Below are 27,238 nucleotides of genomic sequence, written 5' to 3' on the forward strand. Positions count from 1 at the left end.
TTTTTGGTGTTTTTTCACGTCTTTTCGCTGAAATAGCTAAAACTCTAACAGACGCGCATAAAAATTCGAACACGCGTAGTTAAATACCCATACAAAACACACATACACACACAGGACTGGGCTATAAAGTGGGCGTGGCAATGGCTATTCAATGAGACAAAGCGCGCGTCGAATCGGGATGTCAGGATGTTGGGATTACGTCCGCGACTGGCATCCCCAGGACATGTTCTCCTCTCTTTTTTTTTGGCAGTTGTGCTTAAAAAGGGGCGTCTGTGGGGGGAGTGGCAGTTTGAGCTGCTATGTGTTGTCGCCTAAACGATAAAGCAATGACAAAAGTCACAGCGAGCAGCGATTAAAGTTCAATTGGTGTGACTAGCGATTGTTAGCAACAATAAAAAAAGGAGACAATTGCAGTGGGTGAACAACGAAGAGACAGCATAAGAAAAGTGTAAACTGTTCTACATATTTAACATGTCATTCAAGAAATTCAATGATATTTTATTTTTTTTTTAACTACCTATAACAACTGCTAACTAACATTATTTCTATTTAATTTAAAATCTCATAAAAATGTATTTTATTTCCTTATATCCTAAATAGACTTTCCAATAATTTTGAATGCTATTGAAATTAATTAACTTTCAGTTTTCTTTCAATATTACTTTAATAGATTTTTTCTCCAGCTAGAATTCCCACAAGGCTGTCAAATTCTTATCGCGTTTAAGCTGATGCAATTCAATTGACAATTTCATAGTTTTGTTGATCTGTTGATCTGTTGATCTGCTGATGTTGATTTATATTTATGTTATAAATTACTTATATGCAGGTATTCTGGCAATTATCAAGCTACATTAACTAAACACCAATACTGCTACCTGAAACCAGATAAAAGTTCAAGTCTACACACAATTGACATGAGCTGTCAGTAGTGTCTCTGTCACCAATTCGAGTTATTCAGAGCAGCTTTGTTTTTTTGCCCCTCAACTGCTAATTGCATATTTCGGAAGTTCTATGTTAGGTACAAGGACATTGAGCCTGATAGATTGTAACGGTGCTAAGTATTAATTAGCTATTAAAAAGGCAGCAACTGGCTTACTTGTCGACAGAGGGAGTGTATTAACTTGGGTCTCTTGAAAATGGAGTGTTAAAAAGCCAACCGGCTTACCCAGTTGCTGTTGATTAACCACCATAGAACGAATGATAACAATACAGTGATCGATGGAAAAATACCCTGCAAACAAGCTTCAAGCATGTTCAAAAAAAATCCCTATTTACTAAGGTAACGAACAGGTTATATTTGTTTTTTTACTTTTAATTTATAGTTCTAATTGATTGCTTTATTTAATGTTGAGGTAGAACATACTGCACGGTCATAAATTTTATGAAAATAGAGTATTAAATTAAGTAATACAATAAACAAGTAAAGAGCAACTAAAGGCCTTATATACTCGTATCACTCTTTTGTTTGCCAACTCGTCTAATTATTATGGCAGCCACAAAAAAGCCAAACAACTTGTTTAAACAATACACAAACCGACACACACAGATAATTATGACTGCAGCTCAGTGTCAATAGAGTACAACAACAAAGTGTACAACCAAATAATTAGTGCAAAATAACACATGTTTTTTCAGTATTATTTTATTGGGCATTTCTGGGGTTTTTTTTTTGATATTCGCATGAAATGAGCAATGTGGGCTAGTACAGAAATATGTTGGCATTTGACTTTAACTATGAGGAAAACTATGGAAAATGCATCAAATAATATCGTATTTAGTATACACTCACAGTGGGTAGATGAATAAATAAATTTATAAAACTTACTTACCGAATCTCTATATGATTGCATTGCTCTCTTGTGTTTCGGTAAACTTAGAAAAAGTTTATTTTTAATGCTATTCAAATCAAGATAATTTGATAAAAAAAATAGCTTGGTTAATCATTTGTTGAGTTGATTAAAGTGGGTAGTGACATGACATCAGCAATAAGTAAATAAATCTCTCTTTTTCTCGCTTATCTGTATGTTATATATAAACTCTCAGTGATAACAACTAAGATAAAAACTGTCAATTAATTCGCCTTTTAGCTTTTCCCCCAATCCCTACAAAAAAAATATAGTTCAAATTCTCCAGAATGCTGAATGTCCACAGAAATGATTAGTTTTGGTTTTCAGGAAGCTGGGTTAATTCAGCAAGCACTTCCACAGAATGTTATTAGATTAATTTTTATAATTTTGCCAGAAGTGCATGCTTATTATAATCAGAATCTGGATGCTTCATGATTCACAATAATAAGCAACAATAATTTGCAAGTAATCAATTTCACACAGTCTGTATGAATATGTGTGATTGTTTTAAACATCATTATAATAATTTGCATTAATTTGTTAATAAAAATATTCTCATAATCATATAATCGAGTTTGGTTTCAGTGCACAGTGAAACCACTTTAAACTGGTACGGCTATAATAATTGTATTGTTAAATATGAGAAAATTTTAGTAAATTTCAGTAATTTGATTAAAAAAAGGAATTGCAAACTTTTGTATGCTTTTGGTTAAAAAAAAAAATGTCAAACTGGTTCAGTTGGGCTAAAAATAGAGCTGATATTTGAATTTGTATGAGTGTATGATTGATTCAAAGACTCGCAACTAAAATGATTGTAGATTAAAGTAAAATTACCAATTGAAAAGCGCTTGTTCACTGGAAAGTCAGCTGTCAGTAGTCGTATTTACTGTTGGACGAGTTATGTACACATGGCACCTCCCCTCAATGTCTCACAACGGACTCAACAACAACTGCAACAATAACAACAATACTAACCAAGTAATCGGACTATGATTTATCTCGTTTTAAGTTCTCCGCATCCACTTGTCTAGGTTTTATTTGAGTCTCAGCCGCGCTGGCAAATGCACGCGCCAAACTCACTCGCACTCGCAATCTCAATCGCAATCGAAATCGTGAACGATCCCGAAACAACCCGTTAGCAATCCGTTGACAAGTTCATTACGAGTACTCGTATATCGAATAATACAAATCAGAAATCACATTTACGATACTTACGACTTTTATCGTCAGTTTAATTTATTGCCATCGTTTAAGATTTGCTTCCGCTTGTATTCGATTTAACCCGAATCTCTGAATATATAAGAAACATCAGCATCAAAATGATATTCGGTCGCTGTACGCGAAAACAAATAATCACAATGAGCGCTCTGGCTGCTGGTGTCGTCCTGGCAATCGTTGCCATAAGCGTCTTTAGCCAAGTGGAGTCCAAGGAGCCTCCATGGGCGTCACACCGTGTGAACAAGTGCTTCAAGACACTGCCGAACACAACAAATTCCACACTCGAACTGGTCCACATTGTCTTCAGACATGGCATACGCACACCTGTCGACACCTTTCCAAATGATCCCTATCTCAAGGATAGCTTCAAGCCCACCGGTTGGGGTCATGTAACCAATGTAAGTAGCTGACAAAGATTAAGAACATAAAAAGTATTATATTTGAAAAAGAATAAAATTGAAATATCAAAATAAGTAGTGAGAGTGAGTGCTGCCAGAAGTGATAAGACAAATGATAAGACAATATAAAGATTAACAAAAAACTTTTACTGACCTTTTAAATTTGGTGAAAACTAAACTCAACAAATTTTTTTTTTTAATGGTCTCTAAGCTTGTATAACAAAATTGAGGAGTGCAAATATTGATAAGAATAATTTATATTAAGAAAAAAACCTATTTAAATGTATGAAAATGTAAATACCACAAGAATTTATTCAGTTGGAATCATTTGACGCTTTGAATGCTGTTTCTGGAATCCATTATGTTTAAGACTTCTTGAAAACTTTTCAATTTCTAAGAAATATATTTTATATTTTGTCAGATGTAGAAAATACATTTATTTTATACATAATTAAATTATTTAGAATTCATTACATACTTTAAGTAATGTGGATTATGTGATTATTTTTGCAGCGCGGAAAGAAGGAGCTCTTTGATATGGGTCGCTGGTTGCATCGTCGCTACGGTGACTTCATGGGACCGTATTACAGACCCGACGTAAGTGAAAGACCGCGGTGTTAAGGAATAAATATAATATGTGGCATTATTATGTAGAGACTTCATGCTCAAGCTACAGCATCTCCTCGAGCTCTGATGTCACTGCAGACTACACTGGCCAGCATGTTTGAGCCTCGGGGCACAGCCATGGAATGGAATCGGCAGCTCAACTGGCAGCCCATTCCGATTGTATCCGAGCCATTGGAACAGGATTCGGTAAGAATAAAACAATCGCTAATAGAACATGCGAAAAGGATAACACAAAGTGTGCATTTAACAGCTGTTGTTGGTGCGAACGCCATGTCCACGTTACTATGAGGCAAGGGACGAGGTGTTCAAGCTGCCCGAGGTGATTGCCGAGCAGGAACCCTACGCAGATATGCTCCGAGAGCTGAGCAATCTGACGGGAATGCCAATGCGCAATGCCGAGGATGTTAACTCCCTCTATATCACGCTGTTGGCCGAACAGGAGTTTGGCTACAAGCTGCCCGTCTGGGCCAAGGATTACTTTCCGAAGCGCATGCAGTTCCTGGCCGAGCAGAGCTATGTCTATAATGCGTATACGCCCGAGATGCAGAAGATCAAGGGTGGACCATTTTTGCGCAAGATGTACGATGAAATGTTGGCGAAACAGGCGGGCACTTTGAGGCCCAAGGATCGAGGCATGTTCATCTATACGGGACACGACTGGACCGTGGGCAACATACTTTCCGCCCTAGGCGTTTGGAAGCGCCAAATGCCGCGCTTTGCCGTTATGGCGATCTTCGAGACGCATAAGAATCGAGAGACAGGCGAATACTATGTAGAGGTAACTTAATTAGTTGTAAGTAAATAAACGATAAATAAATAATATTACCCTCTACAGATATTTCTGCGCAACGATGAATTCGGCTGCCTGGAACCGTTGAAACTGGCGGACTGCGAGTTGCAGTGTCCACTGAATCGCCTCATCGAACTCAGCGAATCGGTGCTCCCAAATGAACCCATGGAGCAACGTTGTCGCGCTCGTAATGCCGATTTCGTGGAACCACCGCCACGGCCAATCGATCAGCAATAAAATAATATTATTAAAGTAGACATGCTAAACAATTTGTTGCTTGCACTCAGAGAACTCAGTATTAGACAGTGGCAGTTTCCACATGAATCTGCGGAATAAAATCCAAATAAAATCAACATAAAAAGTAAATCGTCTGCTTATTTATTACTATTTTTTTTGGCTAATTCGCTTATTGCGTATGCTCTGAGGGCATTATATTTAATTTCGTGTATTATTAAAAGTGATCATCACTGTGCAAATTGAATAACGTCATTTCGTACTCGCACTCAGCTTGTTAAAGATACCGCAAATATATTCTCTATTCTCTCGTACTTGTTTGACATAATCGCGACTTAAAAGCCACTCGATTCCCATTCATGCAGTCACTAACCGCGTGAGTCTCAACGTTGCTAGATCTACGCGAAACTAAACGCTCTACAAAATGTTTGCCAATCAAATCACCGGATTGCTGATTTGCCTCGAGTGTTGCCTGCTGGCGAGTGGAGCCTTTGTGCCCGTGAAGGAGGCACGGGATGAGGATAATACAGAGTTTAGCAACACAGGTTCCACGCTGGAACTAGTCCATTTGGTAAATAACAAAATAACACTCCAAACATTAATTATAATAAGCTTCTTTTGGATTTCCCCTGAAATAATATGTTTAAATTAATGCTATAATTAAGAGCTTATTAACGCTAGTGAACTTATAGTGTAATTAATGTACTTACTCTGCATTCGACTGTGTACTTCACATGAAACGCTTAATTTTTTGTGAATTTTTTGATTAATATATTTATTACAATTATTTATACAATAAGTTTGGAAGCGAAATAAATCTCACTTCTATATAAATAGTATCTGAAATTACCAATTAACAGTGCTCTTAATCTCAATATGAATTGTATATGGCAATTGAACTTTATTTAGACCAGTTTAGACCGCAAGACGTATACTTAACAAAGTTTCAAGTAATGTGCACATATATATTATTCCGGCACAACCGGTACCCCCAGCAAACATAAAAATATGTGGCAAATATGTTATACATATATTTTCAATGCCATTAAAAATAACATTAATGAGACACAAAAACAAGTGATTATGCGCTAGTCGATATTTCTTGATTTAGTTCGACTCCAGTTCGCCTAAGAGTCAAGTTCTAATGACAAATCCACATACAAATGATGACAATAGTAAAACTTAATGCATCAATATCGTCAGAAACAAACATTTGTATACACTCCTTTGGATATAAACATGTTTACATCATTTCAAATGCAGATTTTTTTATTATTGCTCGCCTTCAGTTCAATTTTCTTGTTTAAGAGTATATGCAATACAATATTTATATTTATTTAATATGAAAGGAAAGGAAATATTCTTTACAACTAAAGGTTTTACTCTTTAATTCACACAGCTCTTTCGTCATGGCCCACGCACGCCTGTAAACACATTTCCCAAGGATCCCCATTTAAACAACACCTACGAACCTTACGGCTGGGGTCAACTAACCAATGTAAGTCGTTTGTCGAACTCTTAACAAGATTTATATAATTTTTCAAATTCACTTTTTAAAGGGTGCCAAAGTGGAGCTCTATAAAATTGGCAAACAGCTACGCAAGCGATATAAGGACTTCTTGCCATCCTACTATCAACCCAATGTAAGTTTAAATGCTTATTAAAGCTGGATCTGTGACTAATCGAACGTTGAACTATTGACAGATGTTGCACGCACAGGCCACACAATCATCACGCACCATTATGTCCCTGCAGATGGTGCTGGCCGCAATGTTTCCGCCGGAGAATACGCCTTTGGAGTGGAATATGATGCTGAACTGGCAGCCCATTCCAATCTTTACAGAGCCGGAGGCAACTGATACTGTAAGGATAACACAACACAGTGTTGTTGCAATTATTGTGATAAATAAACTATGTTGCAGAGATTACGCCAGAATATTCCCTGCCCCCGCTATGATGAGGCAGTTTGGGAAGTAATGCATCTACCGGAGGTGGTCGCATTGCATGAGGAGAACTCGCAGCTTCTTAAGAATCTCACTGATCTGACAGGTTTCAATGTGAGCTATTCCCATGATGTGACCAATATCTTCATATCGCTGCAAACACAACAGGCGTATGGTCTGGAGCTGCCCGAGTGGAGCAAGGAATACTATCCGGACAGGATGAGACTTATGGCAGAAAAATCCTATTCGTATGACGCTTACACGACGGAGATGCGCAAGATGAAAGGTGGCTTCTTTCTCCAAGACATGTACAAGCAAATGCAGTCCAAGATCTCGGGAAATCTTGAGCCAGCTGGCAGGAAAATGTACGCCTATTGTGCACACGATTGGTCCGTATCGAATGTGCTTAACGCTCTGGATGTTTGGGGTACCCAAATGCCCCGTTTCTCAGCTCTGATAGCCTTTGAGCTCCACAAACGCAACGATACCGGGGAGTACTTTGTAGAAATTTACTTTCAAAATGATCCCAACAAGAGGCCAAAGCTCCTGAAGGTGCCAGGCTGCGATAAACAGTGTCCCATTGAGAAGCTCTTAGAGCTGACTAAGAATGTTCTTCCCGATGCTCCCTACGAGCAACTCTGCGTCGCCAAGGGAACCAGTGATGGCTCTCGTATTAGCTATCATTAAGTAATATTTATGTAAACTCTAAATATACCTTAAACTACTGTAAACTATACGTTTTTTCAATCACATCTTCTATAATATGTAATTTAGAGTGATATTTGATTGATTTGCACGCCACTGAAACAACCTATACCAATCTGGAAATCACTGTGCGTGTTTTGTTGTTATGGTACACCAGAAGGTGGTTCGAAAAGTTTTATCAAGCACTATACATGCGTCATATCCATGTCGTATCCGTTCCACAACCACAGCAAACGCTGTGCAGAATTTTTGATAAGTTTATGAAGATTAGATAACAAGCATAATACATAGTTGAAGTTAGAGCTATGATCAACTAAATCGACTAAAATAAATAAAATAGTATGGGTAATTATGGACTCTCAAATTTAATCATATATTAATAATTAATATTAATTCTTGTACAAGAAAATATAAAAACCAGTTGCACCAATTTTTAAAGCCTAATATTTCGAACATATGTGTATAATTTTATTTTCTTAACGATTTTTTTTTATTTTTGGAGCGGATAAGTTTATAGGATGGTACGCATTTTTACATTTTTTAAGAAACTTTTTTTTTAACTTTCTGTATTAGATGGCAAAGAGCTTAATACAAGAAGAAAAATCCTAAATTGTTAGAAAAGTATAAATATGTACAATTTTATATAATAACAAATTTAAATAACATTTATAATATTATCAAAGACATAATTAAATGTATAAAAGTCAAAATTAAAAGAAAAAAATTATAAATATAAAAAATTATTTTTAATTTATGATTTTAATTTTACGCCGCATTTTTAGACCAAAATTCTTAGTTTTGAGACCAAAATCTTGATTTAAGAACACTTTTCTTATCAGTATATACATTTTTTGCAATCGCCATTCATTTCATTTTATTGAATATTTTTGAAATATTACGCTTCGAATACTTTTCAAACTGCCCGCTAATAATTCGAATCCAAGTTAAGTGATAGGTTTGTTACATGATTTTAAGCCAGGCAGTTGGAATTTGACGCTTTCCGTGATTTTAACACATATTAAGTATACTTGAGCCGTAAAAGGACAGGAACAACTTCCGTGCGGAATAAAAAGCAACATGTAAAATTTAAATTCGGCAATTTTACAACTTTGGCAGAAATTAAAATTAACAACAAAAACATGAGGCATAATCAGTAATTAACATAAGTTCGATTAAGTAACAATACACCTGCTGAGATTTATTACAGCCGGCTGCCAGAGAATCCGGTGATGAATTTCGTTGGCTATAAATTAAGGAGGCGCCAATATGCGTGTGTGTGTGAGCGGATTCATGAGTGTGTGTGTGGATTATAAAAGTATGCATGTAAAACGCGGCCGCGATTTAAAACGCCTCAAATGTTGGGGCATTGTTGTGACGACTGCTCAATGTACGATCAGTTACGGACAACGCAACACACAATAGACTCACTCGACAACAACAACAACAGCGAAGAGTAACAATAACAATCAGAATAAAAAAATAATAATAGTCAAAAGCGTCGACGGTGACGAAAGCATTTGGCGATAATGAAACGATAAAAGACATATGTATGATTTCTCTATAGAAGAACGTGAATCTGATTCCGTCTGGTCTGTCCGCTCTCGACAACGTTCCGTGGGCTTTGCATAGTGTGCGAATTGAGACAGTACGGCGTAAGTGCTCCGCCGAACAGCTGAGCTATCCGTCATCCGCCATTCGTTATCCGTGTTTCCGTTATCGTGTTCTGCGCTTATCACAGTTTATTGAAAATTGTAAATATTTCGCGTCTCATCTAATTACATTGAATTGAACCTTCAGTTTGTCAAAGACAAATACATAAATACATCTGTTTATGTGTTTGTTCTTGTATAGATGATAACGAAAATAAAAGACAAATGGAGCTCAAAATACGTTGTATTCAAATGCTGGTGAAAGAAAGGCAAACTCAAAACCCGTTTCGTACGACTTGATAAATTAACAACAAAAAGTGTTGTTTTTGCTTTTAATTTGTTAATTTGGTTGTTGATTTTTTGTATCTTGTTTTATGAGCAGCATAATTAAAAAACACCAAAAAAACGAAGCACGCAAAAATAAAAAAACGAAACAATAATAATAATAAAAATAAAACAAAATTCAAGTTGTCTGTGTTTCTTCTGATTTGTGTTTTGTGATCGTTCAGACCGTGTCAACGTTCCCGCTCTGCTGTTAGCGCCAAGCAAATATACATACAATAAAATCGGCAAACCCCCCTCCCCCCGACCCGAATCCGAGGTCCAAGTCCAAGCCCAGGCACCGGCTAAACCATATAAAGCGGGTCTACGAAAATGCCCCGTTCGCATTTCACTAGAAGGCATTGTCTAGCGATGACGGGCGGCTTAATTGCATTGGCGTTGCTGATCTTGTGCTTCACACACTCCACGGTTATCTCCGGCAAGATCACCGATCCCGGCACCGATGAGTCTACGCTTGAGCTGTTGCATGTGGTAAGTCCGTCAGCCGAACGAAAAACCCAACGAACAACGAACTACAAAAATCAACGAAATTAATTACATCATGTCAGCTGTTCTCATTACACTGTTCAGCAGGTTGTGAGCTTTTATATGTGATCACAGCAATAATATTCAAAGCTTTAAGCTTCTTTGAGTTACAGCTGAGCAAAAATAAATGTGCAAGCAATTATTCCGGTCAGTACTATAAAAATAAAAAAATATTAAATATAAAAATTGACAAAGTGTAGACAAAAGATATTTCCTTCATAAGGATTAAGTAATGAAAGACTAAAGCTTATCGGCTTAGAATATTACATTGAAAATTTTAAAAGAAAATAAATAATCAGAACTAGTGAAATACCTGGTAATAGTGTTGTTTTTAAATATCAACACGTTGAAATCGACAGAGTGTCAACAATGCCGCGAATTCCCCGAATTTATTTTTTTAAACTAAATATAATTATAATATTTGCATATTTTGAGTAAGCATTATGATCACGTTTAATATGAACTATTATAAAAAAAACAAGCTGATAAAACACAAATTCAGCTGTTATTAACATTGTACGGTTGGCATTGAAAGCGAATGCCATTTACATAGTTTAAACGATAAAAGAGCATTTTGCTGATAAATACTTGGCATAACGTGTAAATTGTTAACGTTCGCACTTTTTTCCATTTGCGCTCGGATTGTGCAGCACAGTGTAAAGAGTGTTTAATTATAGCATGGAATTATATAAATTTAGTACGCTGCGAGCAGCGGCCATAGACAAATGTCGAATGATAAGAGTGCTAATAATTACGAGCAATCCTATTAAATATGTATCATCAGAACGGAAAGTGAAGGCGTTTTCAACGACACGACCTAGGTAGAAGGTTGATAATACAAGTCAGTGTAAGCTTTACACAGTGAAGTTGGCAAATGTCGATAAGAGTTTAATATCCGAGCTAAAAGTAAACTGAGTGACAGCGCGAAAAGTAACTTGTGTTTTACAGCTGCTGATTTGATTGACATTTAATTTGATCAAGATAGTGTTTAATTTATAGAACACACTGATTAAATCTAAATTAAATTTACAGAGCTATGTATTGACATTTAATTTGATCAAGATAGTGTTTAATTATTAGAACACACTGATTAAATCTAAATTAAATGTACAGAGCTGTGTATTTACATTCTGAAATTGTCTGTAATTACTAGTTTTATTTTAACAAGTATTTAATGTGATATTATTAGGAAAGAGTTACAACATAATACTACCTATATCAATTTCTGAACTTATTCAATTTTACTAAAAATGTCAGGTACTTATTATAAAGCCATTTCCTTTCGAATGCTTGCATTTTAAAATTGAAACAAAAGAGCCCAATTTAATACGCCATATAATATTAGTAGCTGTATTTAGATTTAAAATTGAAACATAAATCAATAATATGCGTCATCCAAGTCAATATAACAAGAATACCAATCCAAACAGATTTAAAACCGGCTACAAACCTAATTACAAATTTAGCTACTCGTTTCACCAAGCCAAACAGCAAAAGGCCGCAAAGAAAAAAACCAGTCTAGAGGCATTGTAAAATTTAAGTGGTCAGATCAAAAAACTGCGACGCACTTATATAAATAAATTTATAAAGTTTCTATAAGCTTTAAGCTAAATATTGATGCACTGAATACCTATTTTACTGATAGTTCAGTCTAGTTCAGGGCTGACGACCTTCAGCCAAACCGAGACGACACGAGACAGGGGAAAGACACGAGGTAAGACATTTGCTTATCAGCAAACTGTCCACGCGCAATTCCAATCGAAACGCAAATGTTGCTGGAAAAACTTCCGACAATTTCTAATTGTAATGCTGCCAAAACGTGCATGACCAGAGCAAATTTGGCCTGGGACTGAATTGGGCGGAGATCGGTGCTGGCAGCATATGTTCGATTATTTCGCGCTCTTTCTTTCCTTCAGTCGCGGGAAACACGAAACCGTTGTCGTTTTTTCTTATCAAAGTCGCGTGCGAGTTCCAAATTTGTCACCCAAATTACTTTTGTTGTTGTTGCTGTCATTGATGTTTTACATTTGTAATATAAATATAATTGCAAAGGTTATAAAACAATTTAAAATTAAGCTTTTACATAATTTGACATTATATTATTTTATTTTTTCCTAAGATTTTGTCTTTAAAAACTATGAAGTTATTTTGTGTTAAGAGTGTAATTTTAAGCTTCCGTCATTATCGTTTTGAACTAATGAAAGCAATGAACGAAAAAAAAGTGAAAAGCTCGTAACTAACACTGCATAAATTTGGAAAATTTGCAGGTTTTCCGACATGGGCCACGCACACCGGCGGACACATATCCAAGGGATCCCTATGTAAATGAAACCTACTATCCATTTGGCTGGGGACAAGTAACAAATGTGAGTAAAGAACAAGTTGCAGCAAAACTTTTGCCCAAAAAAAAAAAATCGCAAAAAAGTGGCAAAATGGAGGAGAAGAAGAAGAGATCCAGCTTCCAGCTTCCAGTTTCCCGTTCAACCCGAAAACCGCAGAGCAAAGCATTTAAATAAATTGAAATGCAAATGTTTGTCGTGCCAAAAGACGGGGAAACGGGTTGCAATTGCTGTGAAGGGGGAAGTGGGAAGGGGGATGTTGGGATGGGGGGTTTGTTGTGTGTTACATTAACATATACACATGCATATGTTTATGCAATTGCAAAAATGCAAGGCATTTATTATTTTATAACGTTACTCCATATCTTTATCTTCCTTTCTCTCTTTCTCTGTATATTTTCGTTCTTTGCGTTCTGTCTGGTGTTTCTATTTTGTGAATTCTCCGGCTGTTGTCTCACGTGCCATCCGCCCATGCCATGTAATAAATCAACGCTCAGAATGGCAAACGCGAGCTGTTCAACATTGGAACTTGGCTGCGTAAGCGTTATGGCAAATTTCTGGAACCCTACTATAGTCCCGATGTGAGTAACCCAACGCTAACGAACCACCAGATACCCGTTCCCGATCCTGTTCCACGTTTCCATTCTCGTTCCGAGTGAGCTGGCAATGGAAACCGCCGGACGGATGGGTGTCTGATAGTGCGGACGTTTACAAATTGCAAAGCTCAAGCGCGCTTGCCTCATCACTCAATTCTTCTTTTTCGCTCTCCTCGCTTCCGTCTACGTCTCCAGTTGGTGCACGCACAGGCAACGGGCGTGCCACGGACACACATGACCATGCAAACGGTTCTGGCCAGCTTCTTCCCCCCGAAGGGCACGTCCATGGAGTGGAACAGCAAGTACAATTGGCAGCCCATTCCAGTTTTCTCCCAGGAGCTGAACGAGGATACGGTACGTCAATCCCATCAATAATGATGGCATCATCACTTCAAATTGATTTATACCTCATTTCACCTTATTGCCAATACAAACCGAAAACCTTATTCGACTTCACATTTTTCAACAACAAACGAGAAACTAATTTAACCAGCAAATCACAAAGGGATTTTTTTTGTGAGTCAAAAAACAAGTTCTAATATTTGAAATTTTAACTTTATTTTCTATACACATTATAAGTGCAATTTCAATTTATAAATTTGCTTACCATATTCTCTATAAATTTCTTAATACCCATTTTTGATTAAACTTTAATTTTATTTCCATTTATTTATTTAATTTCTTTATTAATTCTATGATTCAAAGTTTATCTCATGTCTATATGTTCGTGTAAAGATACAATCTTATGAATATACTATATGAATATCGGCAATAATAACATTGATTTTGCTATATACAATTTTATTCTATAACATGATTATTTCGTTTTTAAATTAATTTATTTATTTAAATTGTAGTTGCTTTTTATTGGGTTTGTACTCATATTTTATTCAACTAAATTTAAGTTTCTTTTCCTAACTATTTTTTACAAATTCTTTGCACATTTATATTTATTATTTTTATCTGTATTACAGTTTTAAATTGTTTAAATTTTATTTATTTTTTGGTCATATTTTATTATTTTTTCTTTCTTTAACAGCTGTTGCTCGTTCGCACGCCCTGTCCGCGCTATTTCGAGGCCCTGCACGAGGTTTATGAAAAGCCGGAAGTTAAGGCAGAAATTGCACCTTATTTGGAGATGTACAAGGAGCTGGCATCCCACACCGGACTCAGTTTTAACGAACCCGAGGATGTTCAATCGCTGTATCTTACATTACTTGCCGAACAGGAATGGGGACTGGATCTGCCCGATTGGACTAAGAAATATTTCCCAGAGAAAATGCAATTCCTAACAGAACAAAGCTATGTGTATAATGTGTATACGCCAGAGATGCAGAAGATTAAGGCTGGTCCATTCCTCAAAAAGATGTTCGATGAAATGCAACAGAAGCGCAATGAAACCTTGAAGCCCGATAGACGCAAACTCTTCATCTACACGGGACACGACTCGACAGTCGTCAACGTGCTGTCTGCCTTGAAGATCTGGGAACGTCAACTGCCCCGATACTCGGTCATGGCGCTTTTCGAGCTGCACAAGAACAAAGAGACCGGCGAATACTGGGTGGAGATCTATTTCCGTAATAATCCAAAGGCACCAGCCGATAAATTAACTGTGCCTGGCTGTGACTTCCAGTGTCCGTTGGACAAGCTTCTGGAGCTGGCCAAGGATGTGGTGCTCACGGAAGCAGATGCCAATCGATGCGATGCCCGAAATGAACAATTTACAGAGCCACCACTGCGTGGCCCATAGAAAATCATGGAAAACTGATGTAATTTTCATTTGGAATCCTACAGGTGCTAAAACTCAGGGAGCTTAATGTTAGTTAAGTCAACTTTTAGTTTAAGTGTAACAATACAAACTTATTAAAGATCAAATCCAAATTGTCATCCGTCTAGTGTTTGACTTTGCGCCAAAGCCAGCGCCTCATGTGGCAGCCAAGTCGGCTCATTTCCGCTTGTGGCGCCGCCATTGCCCAATAGGCCGCTTCCGTTTTGCTTTTTGCCAGCTCCGCAAACAACTTCCGCACTTGTTTAGTCAGTTCATTCTTTCTCTCACTCTCTCGCGTCTGTCTCTATCTCTGTCTCTGTGTCGGTCGCTGTCTGTATGAATCTCGCCCGCCCTTTGGCTTTGCTCATTTTTGCCAAGAGGTGACATTTTTCGCATTGCGGTTTACCATAAACTATTTCATTGGGGAGTTGTTGTCTGTGTACATTAGTACTGTTCCAGGCTCTATGCTCGGTATTTGTTGCTTGGTGCTGGTGTTCCATGCCCTTAGTTTTCATCCCCTTCCGGTAACAACCCATCTACTTCTCCATTGTTTACTCGTGTGCGTTACCCATCTGTCTCTCCCTCTCTCTCCTCTCTCTCTCTTCCTGTGTGTCGAGCTCGAGTTCGCTCTTTTCCCTTTTTGTTTGTTTTTTGAACATATCTGTAAAGTTTATTTGTCAACGGGGCGCATATGTTGTGTGCTTGCCAAAAATAAAAAAGTGAAATAAAACAAAATAAAGGAATCATATCCTGTATGCTCCTCATACATTGTCTGTACTTGCGTCGTTAGTTTTGTGTTGTCTGTTTGTTGTTGCTTTTAATTTTGCTTAATTTGATTTTGGTGGCACTATAAGACCACATAAAGAAGTACTCATAGAGTAGGAATGATTCAAAATGGCGGACACATTTACATATGCAGATTACCGTTCCTTCTTATGATTAACGAGAAAATGCGGCTGCTAATGCCCAAGTAAAATAACATTTAAATTTTATCCACAGCCTACGAGTATGCAATGATTTATTTTTAGAAATTATTCTGCACAATGGCTTTTCAACTGTGATGATTACTTAAAAGAGTTGCACCACATCTTGTGATCGATGCTTGACAACACTTTTTTGCTCTTGCCAGATTAACAAATCCACACAATTTTATGGTTAATCTCCTGCTACTAAGTAGGGAAATTCTGTGATTGAAATGGTCCCACAAGCACAATTTGTATCTTCTGCCTAAAAGTAGGCAACAAAATATTAACTTACTAATTTTCAGCACAGTGACTTTTCAACTGTAATATGCGCACAACAACATCCATTGTGCGCTTTACAACACTAGTCCTGACTCTGGACTATAAACTATAGGTGAAGACTGTTTACTTCGCATTAAATTCTCCATCGCTTCAGCTGTAGATTACAAGATATCTTCTGGTCGAGTAAGAAACATAGCTCTTTGTTTTCTAATTGAAACCAGGTGATCCAATTCACGAATTATTGCACTCATACTGTGCCTACATATGAAATTTAACCAGAAAGGGAAGAGCTCCGATTTTCTACAACATTCTCTCCTCCCTCTCCCTTTCTATCTTTGGTATTGTGCTCACAAACCGGCAATAAAATTCCTGCACCTTTTTGACAAATGAAACGTGCAACAAACAAGACGCCAATGAAGCTGCAGCTACATAGGACTTTGGCCCTGAAGTGAACTGAACTGAGCTAGTGCCAACAAAGATTTATGCGTTTTACAGGGTCTACGCTTTATGCGAAACTAAACGGCAAACAGTTTGAGTGAAGAAAGGAACCGGTTGCCTTTGGCCATGACTGGCCTGGCCAGGCCAGGCCAAACGGAAGTCAGCCATGACAGCGGCTGCTTCTGGCTGAGCAAACATGTTTTGCATGGGCCTGGCTGACAGAACAGACCTTAGTCCAAAGAGATGGAGCTAAATGAGTGGAGGTGGCTGGGTGTCAGTGGAAGTCTATTGTGCCTTTTAATAGAGTGAGCTGCACCAGAGCCTGGCAGCGGGAAAACATTTGTGCAGCTTATTAATATGCATCCCATCTTTCCATCTCAGTTGCACCAGCTCTAGGGGATTAGGCGAGAGCAGGTGTGGCACACTATGTACTCGTAGCTGCAGCTTGGCCCAGCTGCAATCGACAATTTTATCTACTAGGCCAAGCGCAAAGTTTTTCGCTCCGTATCGAAAAGTCGTTAGAAAGCTGACCACAAAAAGAGATGTGGGCAAGGGCAGTCTAAGATCTGTGGACCTGGACCAAGTTGCCGAGCAAAGGTTTTATGTCTTAGTCGCAGTCGTCTTGACGCTAAAAAATTAAAGTTTATCCAAAGACTTGCACTTAGCCCAAAACTTTTCTATACCAAACTTTTCTGACAGAGCTTGTCTCTGGTTCTCTAAGTAGATTTGTTGGCCCCCACCACACGTCTACAGCTAAAAAATGACCCAATTGTGGGTGTGGGTTGCAACTTGACCCATCTCATGAAATAACAGCATAATAGGCGAAGTAATAACTCTAATAAATATGTAAAATTCAAATGATAACTCTAAAATGCCAAATGAATTCAATCACAGTTTAACTTCTTTGTATCAAAATTAATTTTTTCAAGAAGTTGCGCACTATTAAAAACATTAATTAATTTAATAGTACGAATTTATGATACTTATAATAGATATGGAGCATGAAATCACTTTTAATTGTATTATTACTATTATTAATACTACTCAATTCATAACACATATAACACAAGTGCTCAGTGGAGTATAAACTGAGTCGATTACAATTTTTTTTTTCTATGTTTAAAGTGAGCTTTGAAATTTTGTATTGACTGTTAATTGCGAGCTCTGATAATTTGTCGAAATTAGTCAATAATACACTTACCTTACAGCAAACAAGACGAATAGTTAGAAATGAAATTCCTTAAACATAAGTACACATTTTTCGTATTTACCATAGTGATTTTGTTAACTTGTATAGTACTAATAGCAAACTACTCAGGCTGCAGTCATGAATCAATGAAAATAATGACTATTGTGGTGCATATGTTTGTAGTGACTACAGGTCTGTTTCTAGTTGGTGATGCAATCAAATATCTGTTGGTATCAGCCGACGCGTCCGCATGGCCGAAACAAGAGGGCACATATCAAGTTGATAATAATCCAAAAACGCACACTCACACGGATTATTTGAAATTGCGTCTGCGTACCCTGAAGTCCAACCTGCTGGTCACGGAGGATCACCTGCATGAGCATCTCAATCTGAGGTATCAATTGATTGCGGTTGATCTGTGGCTTTATGGCACCTACTTCTTGCTGCTGATGTGCTTGGTGCTGGTTTCCCAGGATAAATTGCTGTATTACAATACCAATATGATGACTAAACTGTTCTCGAAGAATCAAACTTATTCATTGGGACTGAATTATGTACAAAGTTTATATCAAACGTACCAATTTATTGAGTCTGCACTTATCAACTCCTTTAATCCGAATGCCACAGAAACAGGGACACATGGATGGATATATGGGGATCATAATTCAAAGCTAGGAGTTGTCCGATTGCGCCAAATACGCAGGAAGGAAAATTACCACCTCGGCTGGAACGGCATTAGATACACGAGTCTCGCCTATATGCCGAAATGGGAGCTACCTTATAAACGGATGGCCTACACAGACAAGTATTGGCATATCTATGAGCCATGGCTGCCCTCATCTGTCACCTATACTACATTTGAGAAAAAGTTTATGAACTTCGATCACGAGGGTTATTTCTCGGATTACCCAGAGTTCGCAGGCTACATTACAATGCTGGCTCGCACTAGAAACAACAGCATGAAGGTCTTAAATTATCTCCAGGCGAACAATTGGCTCACTAAGGAGACAATTGTGCTATTTTTGGACTTTACACTCTACAATGCCGATGCAAATATATTTTCCATATGCACTTTCCTTTTGGAACAGACGCCCTTTGGCACCGTCAATACCGACGCGCATGTGCTCAGTGTTAAAATGCAAATCCTGGATCAGTTAGGGACACTTGGGTTCACCATAGCGGGCCTTTATGCTTTTATTCTCATTCGGTTCGCGAAAACATTGGTAGTAACAATCTGGTATGAGCCAGCCAAGCTACACAACATGTGGAATAAAATGGACTTGGTTATTCTGCTACTCAATGTGTTGGTAGCAGCCTTAATAATCACACAGGAAATAATAGTGTCTCATCTGCTGGCGAAAGTCGAAGGAGCTAGCAAATTGGAATTCCTTGACTTTCGACGACCTGCACGTCTGCATACCCTGTCCAGTATAATGATTGGATTTCTCGTTTGCCTGACCACATTGCGATTATGGAAGGTGTTGCAGTTCGCCAACGTTTTCCAACTATTCTCGGCCGCCCTTTATTCAGCCTGGCAAGCACTTGCGAGTACGGCCTTGATAATTGTCATATTTTTGATGGCTTTCGGCTTTGCGGTTGCCATTATCAACGGCAATAATACGGGGAACTTTATCCATATATATAGAAGTATCATTACCTCCTTGTGCTTCTCCTTTGGCTTTAGCTCGCATGTTACTCCCCAGGACCTTTTCTATGGCGGTGAAATCATAGGCCTTATACTTTATTTCTTACTGGCCTTTGTGCTGGCTCAACTGCTGATAAACGTCTTCGTTTCGACCATCAACGGATATTTTCAGTATGCCAAGTCTTTTAGGGACGCCCGATATGTGCGTCGCATTAACTTCCTACAGTTTCTACGAGTCGAATACGCCCATATCTTAAATCATTTAACCGGGAAGCCATTTTTCTATAGATCCTACCATCGAAACAATCGCACAGTTGCTGAGAATATTAAAATCATTTTGGATCAACAGCAAAGGTCTGGTACAAAGAACCGACATCATGCATTCGCCACATCCCGTCAGAAGACTGGGGACATCACTGATGAAGTTAAAAAGCAAGCGGAATATAAGCGTCGCATTGGACGTCTGTTTACCATAGCATCTATTATGCAGACCCAGATGGAAATCCTTGAACATCTGTGGCTTACCACGGTTGAAGAACGCCTTGCAGCCACTTCAGATTCTGATGAAGACGAAGAACCGGGCGATGAATACATTGCTTAATTGTTATTTTTAGTACGAGTATATTATATTTGTGTAAATAAATTTGTTTGCAATTAAAAGATACGAATATCAGTACATACTATTGACATAAATGACTTATCGTTAGAACCAGTTGAGAATTCTAAAGCGCCAAATTGACACTAAAGCTGATCTCGCTCATTGTGTGCTTAACGTTACTTTTATATTAAATTTTGTATCCCACTATTATGAGATATAGGGAGAAATATAACGTAGATTTGTTTATTAAACTTCCGGTTTCAGAAAGCCTTTGAATTTCTTTCACAATATTTTCTCCACTAACAGCATTGTGTATATAAAATAAAGTCGGAGAAAAAACTTTAGAAATAGCGTCGAGTGGCAGAAGTAATATAATATTTAACATGAAGAAGAAAACAGTTCGTAGTCTATTTTTTGCGTTGACGGCAACGATTATCCTAAGTTGCACTGCCGGTACGATATATTTTGCGGGTACTAAACACGAAACAGCACATGTAAAAAATATAATGATTACAATAGTGATAGTGCTATTTTTCCAAATTGTGATCGCTGAACCGATTAAATTCGTTTTGATCTCAATTGATTATGCGTGTTGGCCAGGAAAAATGCCCAATTTTAAGCCATGTAAGCCGGACGATGATGAGAACTATAATCGTTTAGATTTCCTCAAGCAGCGACTAAAGAGCTTGAGAGTTCAGATGCTAATCACAGAGCGCTACCGTGACGTCACCCTGAACGAGAAGTACAAGAGCATTACACAAGATCTATTTGTCTATGGGAGATGTTTGATAGTTCTCTCATGTTTGGTGCTCGTTACTCGGGACGAGCTACTCTATCACAATACGGAAGCTTTGCAAATTCTTTTTATGGAGAATCATACAGACTACATTGGATTAGGTACAATTGTGCATCTCAATCAACTGTTAGACTTTGTCGAGTCGTCACTGGTCAGTGCATTTGATTTTGGTTCTGACGAGGGAGGAGCTAACTATTGGATACACAGCGAGGGAACTAAAATGCTGGGCGTGGTTCGGCTGCGTCAATTGCGTTTGATCAATGAGAAATTTGGCTGGGGTAAGCCCGAGTTCTCAAATGTCAAGTATATGCCCGATTGGGAATTACCCTATCGACGTCTGCACTACACGGATAAGTATTGGCGAATCTATGATCCCTGGTTGCCCATCTCTGATAGCTTCGACTTCACAGATGCCATCCTAATGAACTTTGAGCATGTCGGCCAATTCCAAAACTATCCAGAACTGAAAGGTTATGTCACCATGCTTGCACGGAGCAAGCAGAATTCCATGAAGATTCTAGACTTCCTCTCAGAATACCATTGGCTAACATTTAATACATCAGCGGTATTCCTAGACTTTACGCTTTACAATGTCGATGCAAATATATTCAGTGTGTGCACCCTACGTGTGGAACAAACTCCGTTTGGTAGCGCAATACCCGATATTGATTGCGATAGTGTTAAGCTCATTGAGGAACTGGAACAACTACCCTATATGGATATCATTGTATTGATTATATATATTGTAGTGGTACTGCAATTTACACAGTCCTTCATCTGTACTGTATGGTATGAGCCATCGAAGATGAAAAGCATATGGTACAAGATGGATTTGATTATAATTGTGCTTAACATTCTTGTGATGATCCTAATCGCAGTGCGTGCAACCCTAGTACAAGGGATGCTCAAGAGATTAGAGGGTGCCAACAAACTGGAATACCTGAACTTTCGAGCTCCATCTCGATTGCATAGCCTAACCACCATACTAATCGGATTCCTTATCTGTTTAATGACGCTACGAGTGTGGAAGATTTTGCAGTTCTCCAAAGTTTTTCAGCTCTTCACCCAAACATTTGCACTCGCCTGGAAGGCTTTGGCTATCACCATGATAATGATCCTAATTATTCTAATGGCTTTTGGGATTGCATTTGCTACCATTAATGGCAATAATAGTGCCCATTTTATTCGATTACTCACAAGTATCATCACAGCCTTGTGCTTCTCATTTGGATTTAGCTCGGAGATCAAACCTCAGGAGGTATTCCACGGAGGCGAGTTTTTCGGCATGTTCATGTATGCGTCTTTGGGTTTCGTCGTCTCTGTTTTGTTGATCAATTTTTTTATAATAACAATCAGCGAGTTTTTCAGCACCGCACGAGCTGAACGCGATGCCAAAACCAAAAGGCGAATTAGTTTTTTCGAGTTCCTTCGCGTGGAGTATAACGATTTCATTAGTTTCTTTCTGAAACTATCCTGTTTCAGAAAGGGTTACAAACGAAATAATCGAACTGTCGCTGAGAATATCGAGCGCATAGTAGAACATAGGATAGCACAGGATATTGAAAGGAAGGCCGAGCTACGCAAGAAAAGGTCAATATTATCCGCCAGCACACAGAAGCCTCCTCCTCCGAAGGATGAGGAAACTCTGCAGGCAGAGTACAGAGAACGTATCGAGCATATACTGGCCATTTCCTCCATCATGAAGACTCAAATAGAAATACTTAAGCATCTACTCTTTTCCAATAAATCAATGAAGAAACAAAAATCATCTAAAAATGACGATGACAACCCGTATCTCGATGACGATCTGAACATGGATGAGGATGAGGAATCTGATGATCAGACAACCGAACAAAAGGACAATACTAAGAAAGATGAGAATGAGGTATGAATTAGAAATGCGATCAAAAAACATTAAGACATCGGAAGTAGTCTAAATCGCATAATCTTAAAGCAATCTCTTTGCCACTTAGTGTAATATAATAAAAGCTTTTCGAAAGAATTATGCTGTTAAAATCATTTTATAATTGCTGGCCATATTTTCGATAGTTTTTCATTTGATGTTTGTTTATTTGTTTGCTTGCGATGTCACAACTAAATAATTATACGCAAACAAGCAAAACTTTGACTTGAAAAGGCTTTTAGGGCAATTTGGCGCTGGCATTGTTGGACTTGTTTGCAAAAACTTGCGGAACCTGAGCCTGGCTGTGGGCCAAAGCGAAATGACTTATGGGTAACAAAGTAATCGGGGCATACTCAAATGAAGAAGAAGAAGAAGAAGAAGAGCACTGTTCTGCTCATTCACAATTGTTATGAGTAAGCAAATAAAAATTTAATATCTCCCATGCTTTTAGGCTGCTGTTGAAAACTATTTGAGTTGCCCAGTTCCCAGTTCCCAGCTCCCATTTCCTATTTACTATTTCCCATTTTCCAGCTCTCCGTTCTATGTAATCGGAGGCAGCAGTTATTGTTAGACCCACACTAGAAACTTTACAAACATTTTGATCAACAGCAAATGTAGCTAAACTAAACAATTGCAAACGGCGCTAAACTTTTATCCAGCTCCCCTAATTCCCAGTCCTTCCCAACAATTCCAACGCCTCTGCAGATAGACAAACTGTCTGCAACTTTTTTGGTGAACACTATACAGCATTTGGTCTGTATACATACATACGCGTACAAACACATATGTGACTTGGGGAACTGTATAAACTTTTATAATTATTAGCAACAAATGAGCAGTGACAGAGCACTTTTGCCGTAACTGCAACTTTTACCCAGACATATCCTCTCCAGAACCCAAACAAAAAATCACAAATGATTCCCGACCACCCAGGCTCAATTTAAAAGTTTTAACTACCTGACTATGTCTGTACCTATGCATGACCAGGGAACGGAAAGCGGAGACAAGCCAGCGTCTAAGAAATAGTGTCCCAATCAAAAGCCATGTGAAGTTTTAAATGTGTTACGGGCGGAATGGTATACGGTGAATCAAAAAGTTTCTAATTTTTGAGTTAAGCTGCTTTTTATCAAAAACTTTGTACAAGCACTCGAATGACAACAGTTAATGCACATTGAAAGATTTTAAAAATTAATTCTTTGTGGTTTATTTATTTTAAATTTAATTGTTTGCAAAGCTATTTTTAAGTTCACAATTTAAGTTCAGTAATTAATCTTGTGAATAGAAATAAAATAAAGTGAACACAGGTCTGATTAGATATGTTTGGTCACCCAATTGTTATTTCTTTATTTGCAATCAACATAAATATGTTTTGTGTGTAAGAAAATTGTAACAAAATTTTGCGAGTTTCGTTTTGGACTTCTTTATGCCGTTTGAATCAAAAGGTGCTAAATTTTCTTCCATCCAATAAGAGTAAAATTATTTCAAATGACATTTTTGACTTTGATTGGTTTTCAGAAGTTGTACTTTGACAAGTCACCTTATTAAATACATCTTGCTCTGTGTGAAATGAGAACTAGTTTGTTCAGTCTGATAAATAGCTCAGTCGCTCGTTAGCTCTGAACGGTTCGACATCATTTAATTCAATAGCACTTTTCAACACTGATTAAAGCAAAGTCAGTAATAATAAGTTTTTTGTGTCTAATTGTCAGTCGGAGATATTTTATTAGTTTTTGCAAAAGCAGCGCAATGAATACAGAGGACTACAAGGAGGACATAGAAGAGCAGGAGGAGCCTATGGTCAAGTGCGTTTTAAATAAAATGAATAGGTTTTTCCATAATTACGAGTACTTTTTTTTAGTAGGAAATATATCAAGAAGCACAAAAAGCATCACAAAAAACATTCCAAGAAACAAAAAAAAGAAAAAGAGAAAACAGGAAAACCTAAGCACGTAATAAAAATTGTGAATGACCCAGAACCACAATCTTCAATCCTTGAGACATTCAAAAAGCCAATGGAAAAGGCTACCGAAGTGACACTAAAGGAGTCCATAAGAAAGTAAGTAACAAGTTGAAACCAGAACCGTTTAGGATTATAACAATATTTGATTTGATAGAGATTTCATAGAGCAGAACTGGAAGAAATCGCTTACCTCTTGCTATGGCATATGCAGTGCAGAGCTTAATTTCAATCTCGATTCTGATGCCCCGATTCGCCACATAAAACAACCGTCATATTTGATTAGCCCTTTGGTTATACCAAAATTGAGGTCAAGGCGAAAGCGGCTTATTAAAAAGCCGAAATGTCAAGAGTCCTTTAAAGAGGTTCAGACACAGAAGGTGGAACAGTCGGAGAAGTTGCCCGAATGCAGTTTAAAGCCCATATTAAATGCTAAAAGAAGTACTGACCTGGAGGGAATACCAACGTCAGAGGAGATATGGCAGAGTTACGAGAAATGGAAAGCATGCGGTGAAGCCGACTGGCCTATTTGCTGCCAAGAGCACATTGTTAACCAGGAGCAAATTGATCAACCGCCGAAAACAGTGACACCCAGAAGTATTGAGATAAGCGATGAAGAACAATTGCAGCAGGCAGTTAGTTGGCTTACCAACTCTCTAAATGAATCACAGTGTTCGAAGAAGTCAGAACAAGAAATGCCGTTCGATAGCATGTCCTTCTTGGAAATGGATGGCTTGGAACTTGGCTTGGACGAGGAACGTGACATGTGGGACAGTCTAAAGTCGAAGGGATTACATACGCCTCAGAGTGACATTAAGGAATACGATTTGCTCCTGAGCATGGCTAGAAGTGAGGAAAGTCGAAGGGCACTTCATGAAATGGTCAAATCCAAGTTTATTGAGCAGTTCGAGGCTAAAAAGAAGTGCAAGTGTGTACCCAAATCGTCGTTAGTCAAAGAAAGTGTTCAGTCTACGTTGCCAAAGAAACAGGACACGGTAAAAGAAACAACCGCTATCAGCCAATCCACCAAGGAATCGATTTCTAAAGCTGAAAAGGTTCCAGATCTGTCACCAATTGTCGTAAAAAATAAAGAGCGCGACATTACTTCAATCACAGAGCTGCCAAAGAAACTGCAGCTTGAGAAGATCGAGCAGCAGCCACTTGATAAGAAGAAGGATCAACCTTTTATTTTAAATGTACAGGTATTTCCTCCCCGACCTTCATTTGCCAAAGCAAAATCATTGCCAGCTACTGCACAGGAACAGCCTCAAAATATTATTAATACCTCGACTATTAAACCGATCGATTTCGAAACGGAAATTAGCCGAGCTAAGCAATCACTGCCAAAGATTACTGGACCCAAGCAAACCCAACATCTAAGTGCTGACAAAATTGCAGGTTTAAATACGATATCACAAATATCACAATCAAACAGGAGACTGCCACAGGACATAAATAAATGGGAGGGCAGCTTTAGGCAGCGATGGAAAGGCTTCGAGAATATCATTGATCAGAACATGACCGAGTTTAGTGATCCGCAAGGAAAGCGTCTGCGCTCCAAAAGAATTCACGAATCTGGCATCACAAATGTTGAGCATTTAAAGCGAATACTACTGATGCCCGAGTTGCTATCTCCAGTGGAGCAGGGACTGCGAAAAATAGGCATTCTACGCTCAAACAAGCGAAAAGTCGAGCGGGAATCACTGCAAATCGATGTAGCTATGGTCAGAACGTACAGTACAATGAAGACTAATCACAATCTGAATCTCAGCCAGCTGGCATTGAAGCTGGGTTATGTGGAGTACAACAGCATCGCCCAAGTGCTGAAGAAGATCTACGAGAAAGACCAAGTCGCTTGGATCTGGGATAATGGTAGCATACTGATCAGCAATGCCAGCAGCAAAACCATACTCACCGAGACGGAAGAGAATCTGATGGCCAAAATTCTGGAAGTGACCGGAACTCCAAGCTCCAGTAAGCATAATAGATTGCAATCACACATGATTAGTCTTGCCCAATTCCCCTGGCAAATTTGCATCGAAAAGTTCTGTGAGATCAACGCTCTGAGAGCCGAATTATTTACTGGCAGCTGTAAATTTATATACTATGTGAATAAAAGTATTCCCGGTGTTGCAGCCAAGGTTTTTGAGACTGGCATGGTCCATGTGCTTTCGATGACCCCAGCTGGAACAGATCAGATGCTGGAGAATCTGTATCTACTCACGTCAAAACATCGCAAGTCCAACATTACAACACTTCAACCTCCATCAGAGACAAATTCCATTTAACTGGCATTTCACTTTTTGAGAATACTGTGCTCAAGAATTCGACAGTAAAATGAAACAATGAAAATACACAACAATATAACAAATAATACTAAATAAATTTGAATATATTGTGCGACTTGGCTCCAATTAAAGCCAGCTTCTAATAAACATCAAAAAATATATGTACTTATATTTACCGTACATACAAAATAAAATGATA

The 27,238-nt window shown here is 38.1% G+C and overlaps 6 protein-coding genes across 6 annotated transcripts; all 6 read left to right on the forward strand.

Annotated features, from left to right (window-relative positions):
* Positions 1–3,059: 3,059 nt before the first annotated feature.
* On the forward strand, positions 3,060–5,246 carry LOC117786655 (prostatic acid phosphatase). Its single transcript, XM_034625002.1, has 5 exons — positions 3,060–3,463; positions 3,977–4,060; positions 4,118–4,276; positions 4,341–4,868; positions 4,926–5,246. Exons 1-5 carry the CDS (start codon positions 3,167–3,169, stop codon positions 5,115–5,117), a joined length of 1,260 nt encoding a protein of 419 aa, XP_034480893.1. The 5' UTR covers positions 3,060–3,166; the 3' UTR covers positions 5,118–5,246.
* Positions 5,247–5,495: 249 nt separating this feature from the next.
* On the forward strand, positions 5,496–7,987 carry LOC117786660 (lysosomal acid phosphatase). The gene is made up of 5 exons (XM_034625006.1): positions 5,496–5,685; positions 6,514–6,612; positions 6,674–6,757; positions 6,819–6,977; positions 7,037–7,987. The coding sequence occupies exons 1-5, from the start codon at positions 5,539–5,541 to the stop codon at positions 7,742–7,744; spliced, it is 1,197 nt and encodes a 398-aa protein (XP_034480897.1). The 5' UTR covers positions 5,496–5,538; the 3' UTR covers positions 7,745–7,987.
* Positions 7,988–10,050: 2,063 nt separating this feature from the next.
* Positions 10,051–15,100, forward strand: LOC117786659 (venom acid phosphatase Acph-1). Its single transcript, XM_034625005.1, has 5 exons — positions 10,051–10,224; positions 12,546–12,644; positions 13,115–13,198; positions 13,409–13,567; positions 14,253–15,100. The coding sequence occupies exons 1-5, from the start codon at positions 10,066–10,068 to the stop codon at positions 14,961–14,963; spliced, it is 1,212 nt and encodes a 403-aa protein (XP_034480896.1). The 5' UTR covers positions 10,051–10,065; the 3' UTR covers positions 14,964–15,100.
* A 2,907-nt stretch (positions 15,101–18,007) lies between these two features.
* LOC117787059 (polycystin-2-like) lies at positions 18,008–20,098 on the forward strand. The gene has a single exon (XM_034625503.1). It carries the CDS (start codon positions 18,008–18,010, stop codon positions 20,096–20,098), a length of 2,091 nt encoding a protein of 696 aa, XP_034481394.1.
* Positions 20,099–20,601: 503 nt separating this feature from the next.
* Positions 20,602–22,893, forward strand: LOC117786652 (polycystin-2-like). Its single transcript, XM_034624999.1, has one exon. The coding sequence runs from the start codon at positions 20,602–20,604 to the stop codon at positions 22,780–22,782; it is 2,181 nt and encodes a 726-aa protein (XP_034480890.1). The 3' UTR covers positions 22,783–22,893.
* A 1,647-nt stretch (positions 22,894–24,540) lies between these two features.
* LOC117787061 lies at positions 24,541–27,181 on the forward strand. The gene is made up of 2 exons (XM_034625508.1): positions 24,541–24,596; positions 24,909–27,181. The coding sequence occupies exons 1-2, from the start codon at positions 24,541–24,543 to the stop codon at positions 27,037–27,039; spliced, it is 2,187 nt and encodes a 728-aa protein (XP_034481399.1). The 3' UTR covers positions 27,040–27,181.
* Positions 27,182–27,238: the final 57 nt, after the last annotated feature.

This window comes from Drosophila innubila (genome assembly GCF_004354385.1).
Source record: "Drosophila innubila isolate TH190305 chromosome 3L unlocalized genomic scaffold, UK_Dinn_1.0 0_D_3L, whole genome shotgun sequence".
Taxonomy (NCBI): domain Eukaryota; kingdom Metazoa; phylum Arthropoda; class Insecta; order Diptera; family Drosophilidae; genus Drosophila; species Drosophila innubila.

What these genes read in the sequence shown, in the direction of transcription:
- LOC117787059 (XM_034625503.1), top strand. Translation starts at nt 18,008, where the DNA reads ATGACTATTGTGGTGCATATGTTTGTAGTGACTACAGGTCTGTTTCTA.
- LOC117786660 (XM_034625006.1), top strand. Translation starts at nt 5,539, where the DNA reads ATGTTTGCCAATCAAATCACCGGATTGCTGATTTGCCTCGAGTGTTGC. An exon ending in CGCTGGAACTAGTCCATTTG is followed by an intron (nt 5,686 to 6,513) that starts GTAAATAACAAA and finishes TAATTCACACAG; the next exon opens with CTCTTTCGTCATGGCCCACG. An exon ending in CATCCTACTATCAACCCAAT is followed by an intron (nt 6,758 to 6,818) that starts GTAAGTTTAAAT and finishes AACTATTGACAG; the next exon opens with ATGTTGCACGCACAGGCCAC.
- LOC117786659 (XM_034625005.1), top strand. Translation starts at nt 10,066, where the DNA reads ATGCCCCGTTCGCATTTCACTAGAAGGCATTGTCTAGCGATGACGGGC. An exon ending in GCTGGGGACAAGTAACAAAT is followed by an intron (nt 12,645 to 13,114) that starts GTGAGTAAAGAA and finishes ATCAACGCTCAG; the next exon opens with AATGGCAAACGCGAGCTGTT. An exon ending in AGGAGCTGAACGAGGATACG is followed by an intron (nt 13,568 to 14,252) that starts GTACGTCAATCC and finishes TTTCTTTAACAG; the next exon opens with CTGTTGCTCGTTCGCACGCC.
- LOC117786652 (XM_034624999.1), top strand. Translation starts at nt 20,602, where the DNA reads ATGATTACAATAGTGATAGTGCTATTTTTCCAAATTGTGATCGCTGAA.
- LOC117787061 (XM_034625508.1), top strand. Translation starts at nt 24,541, where the DNA reads ATGAATACAGAGGACTACAAGGAGGACATAGAAGAGCAGGAGGAGCCT. An exon ending in CAGGAGGAGCCTATGGTCAA is followed by an intron (nt 24,597 to 24,908) that starts GTGCGTTTTAAA and finishes TTGATTTGATAG; the next exon opens with AGATTTCATAGAGCAGAACT.
- LOC117786655 (XM_034625002.1), top strand. Translation starts at nt 3,167, where the DNA reads ATGATATTCGGTCGCTGTACGCGAAAACAAATAATCACAATGAGCGCT. An exon ending in GACCGTATTACAGACCCGAC is followed by an intron (nt 4,061 to 4,117) that starts GTAAGTGAAAGA and finishes ATTATTATGTAG; the next exon opens with AGACTTCATGCTCAAGCTAC. An exon ending in CAGGCGAATACTATGTAGAG is followed by an intron (nt 4,869 to 4,925) that starts GTAACTTAATTA and finishes TACCCTCTACAG; the next exon opens with ATATTTCTGCGCAACGATGA.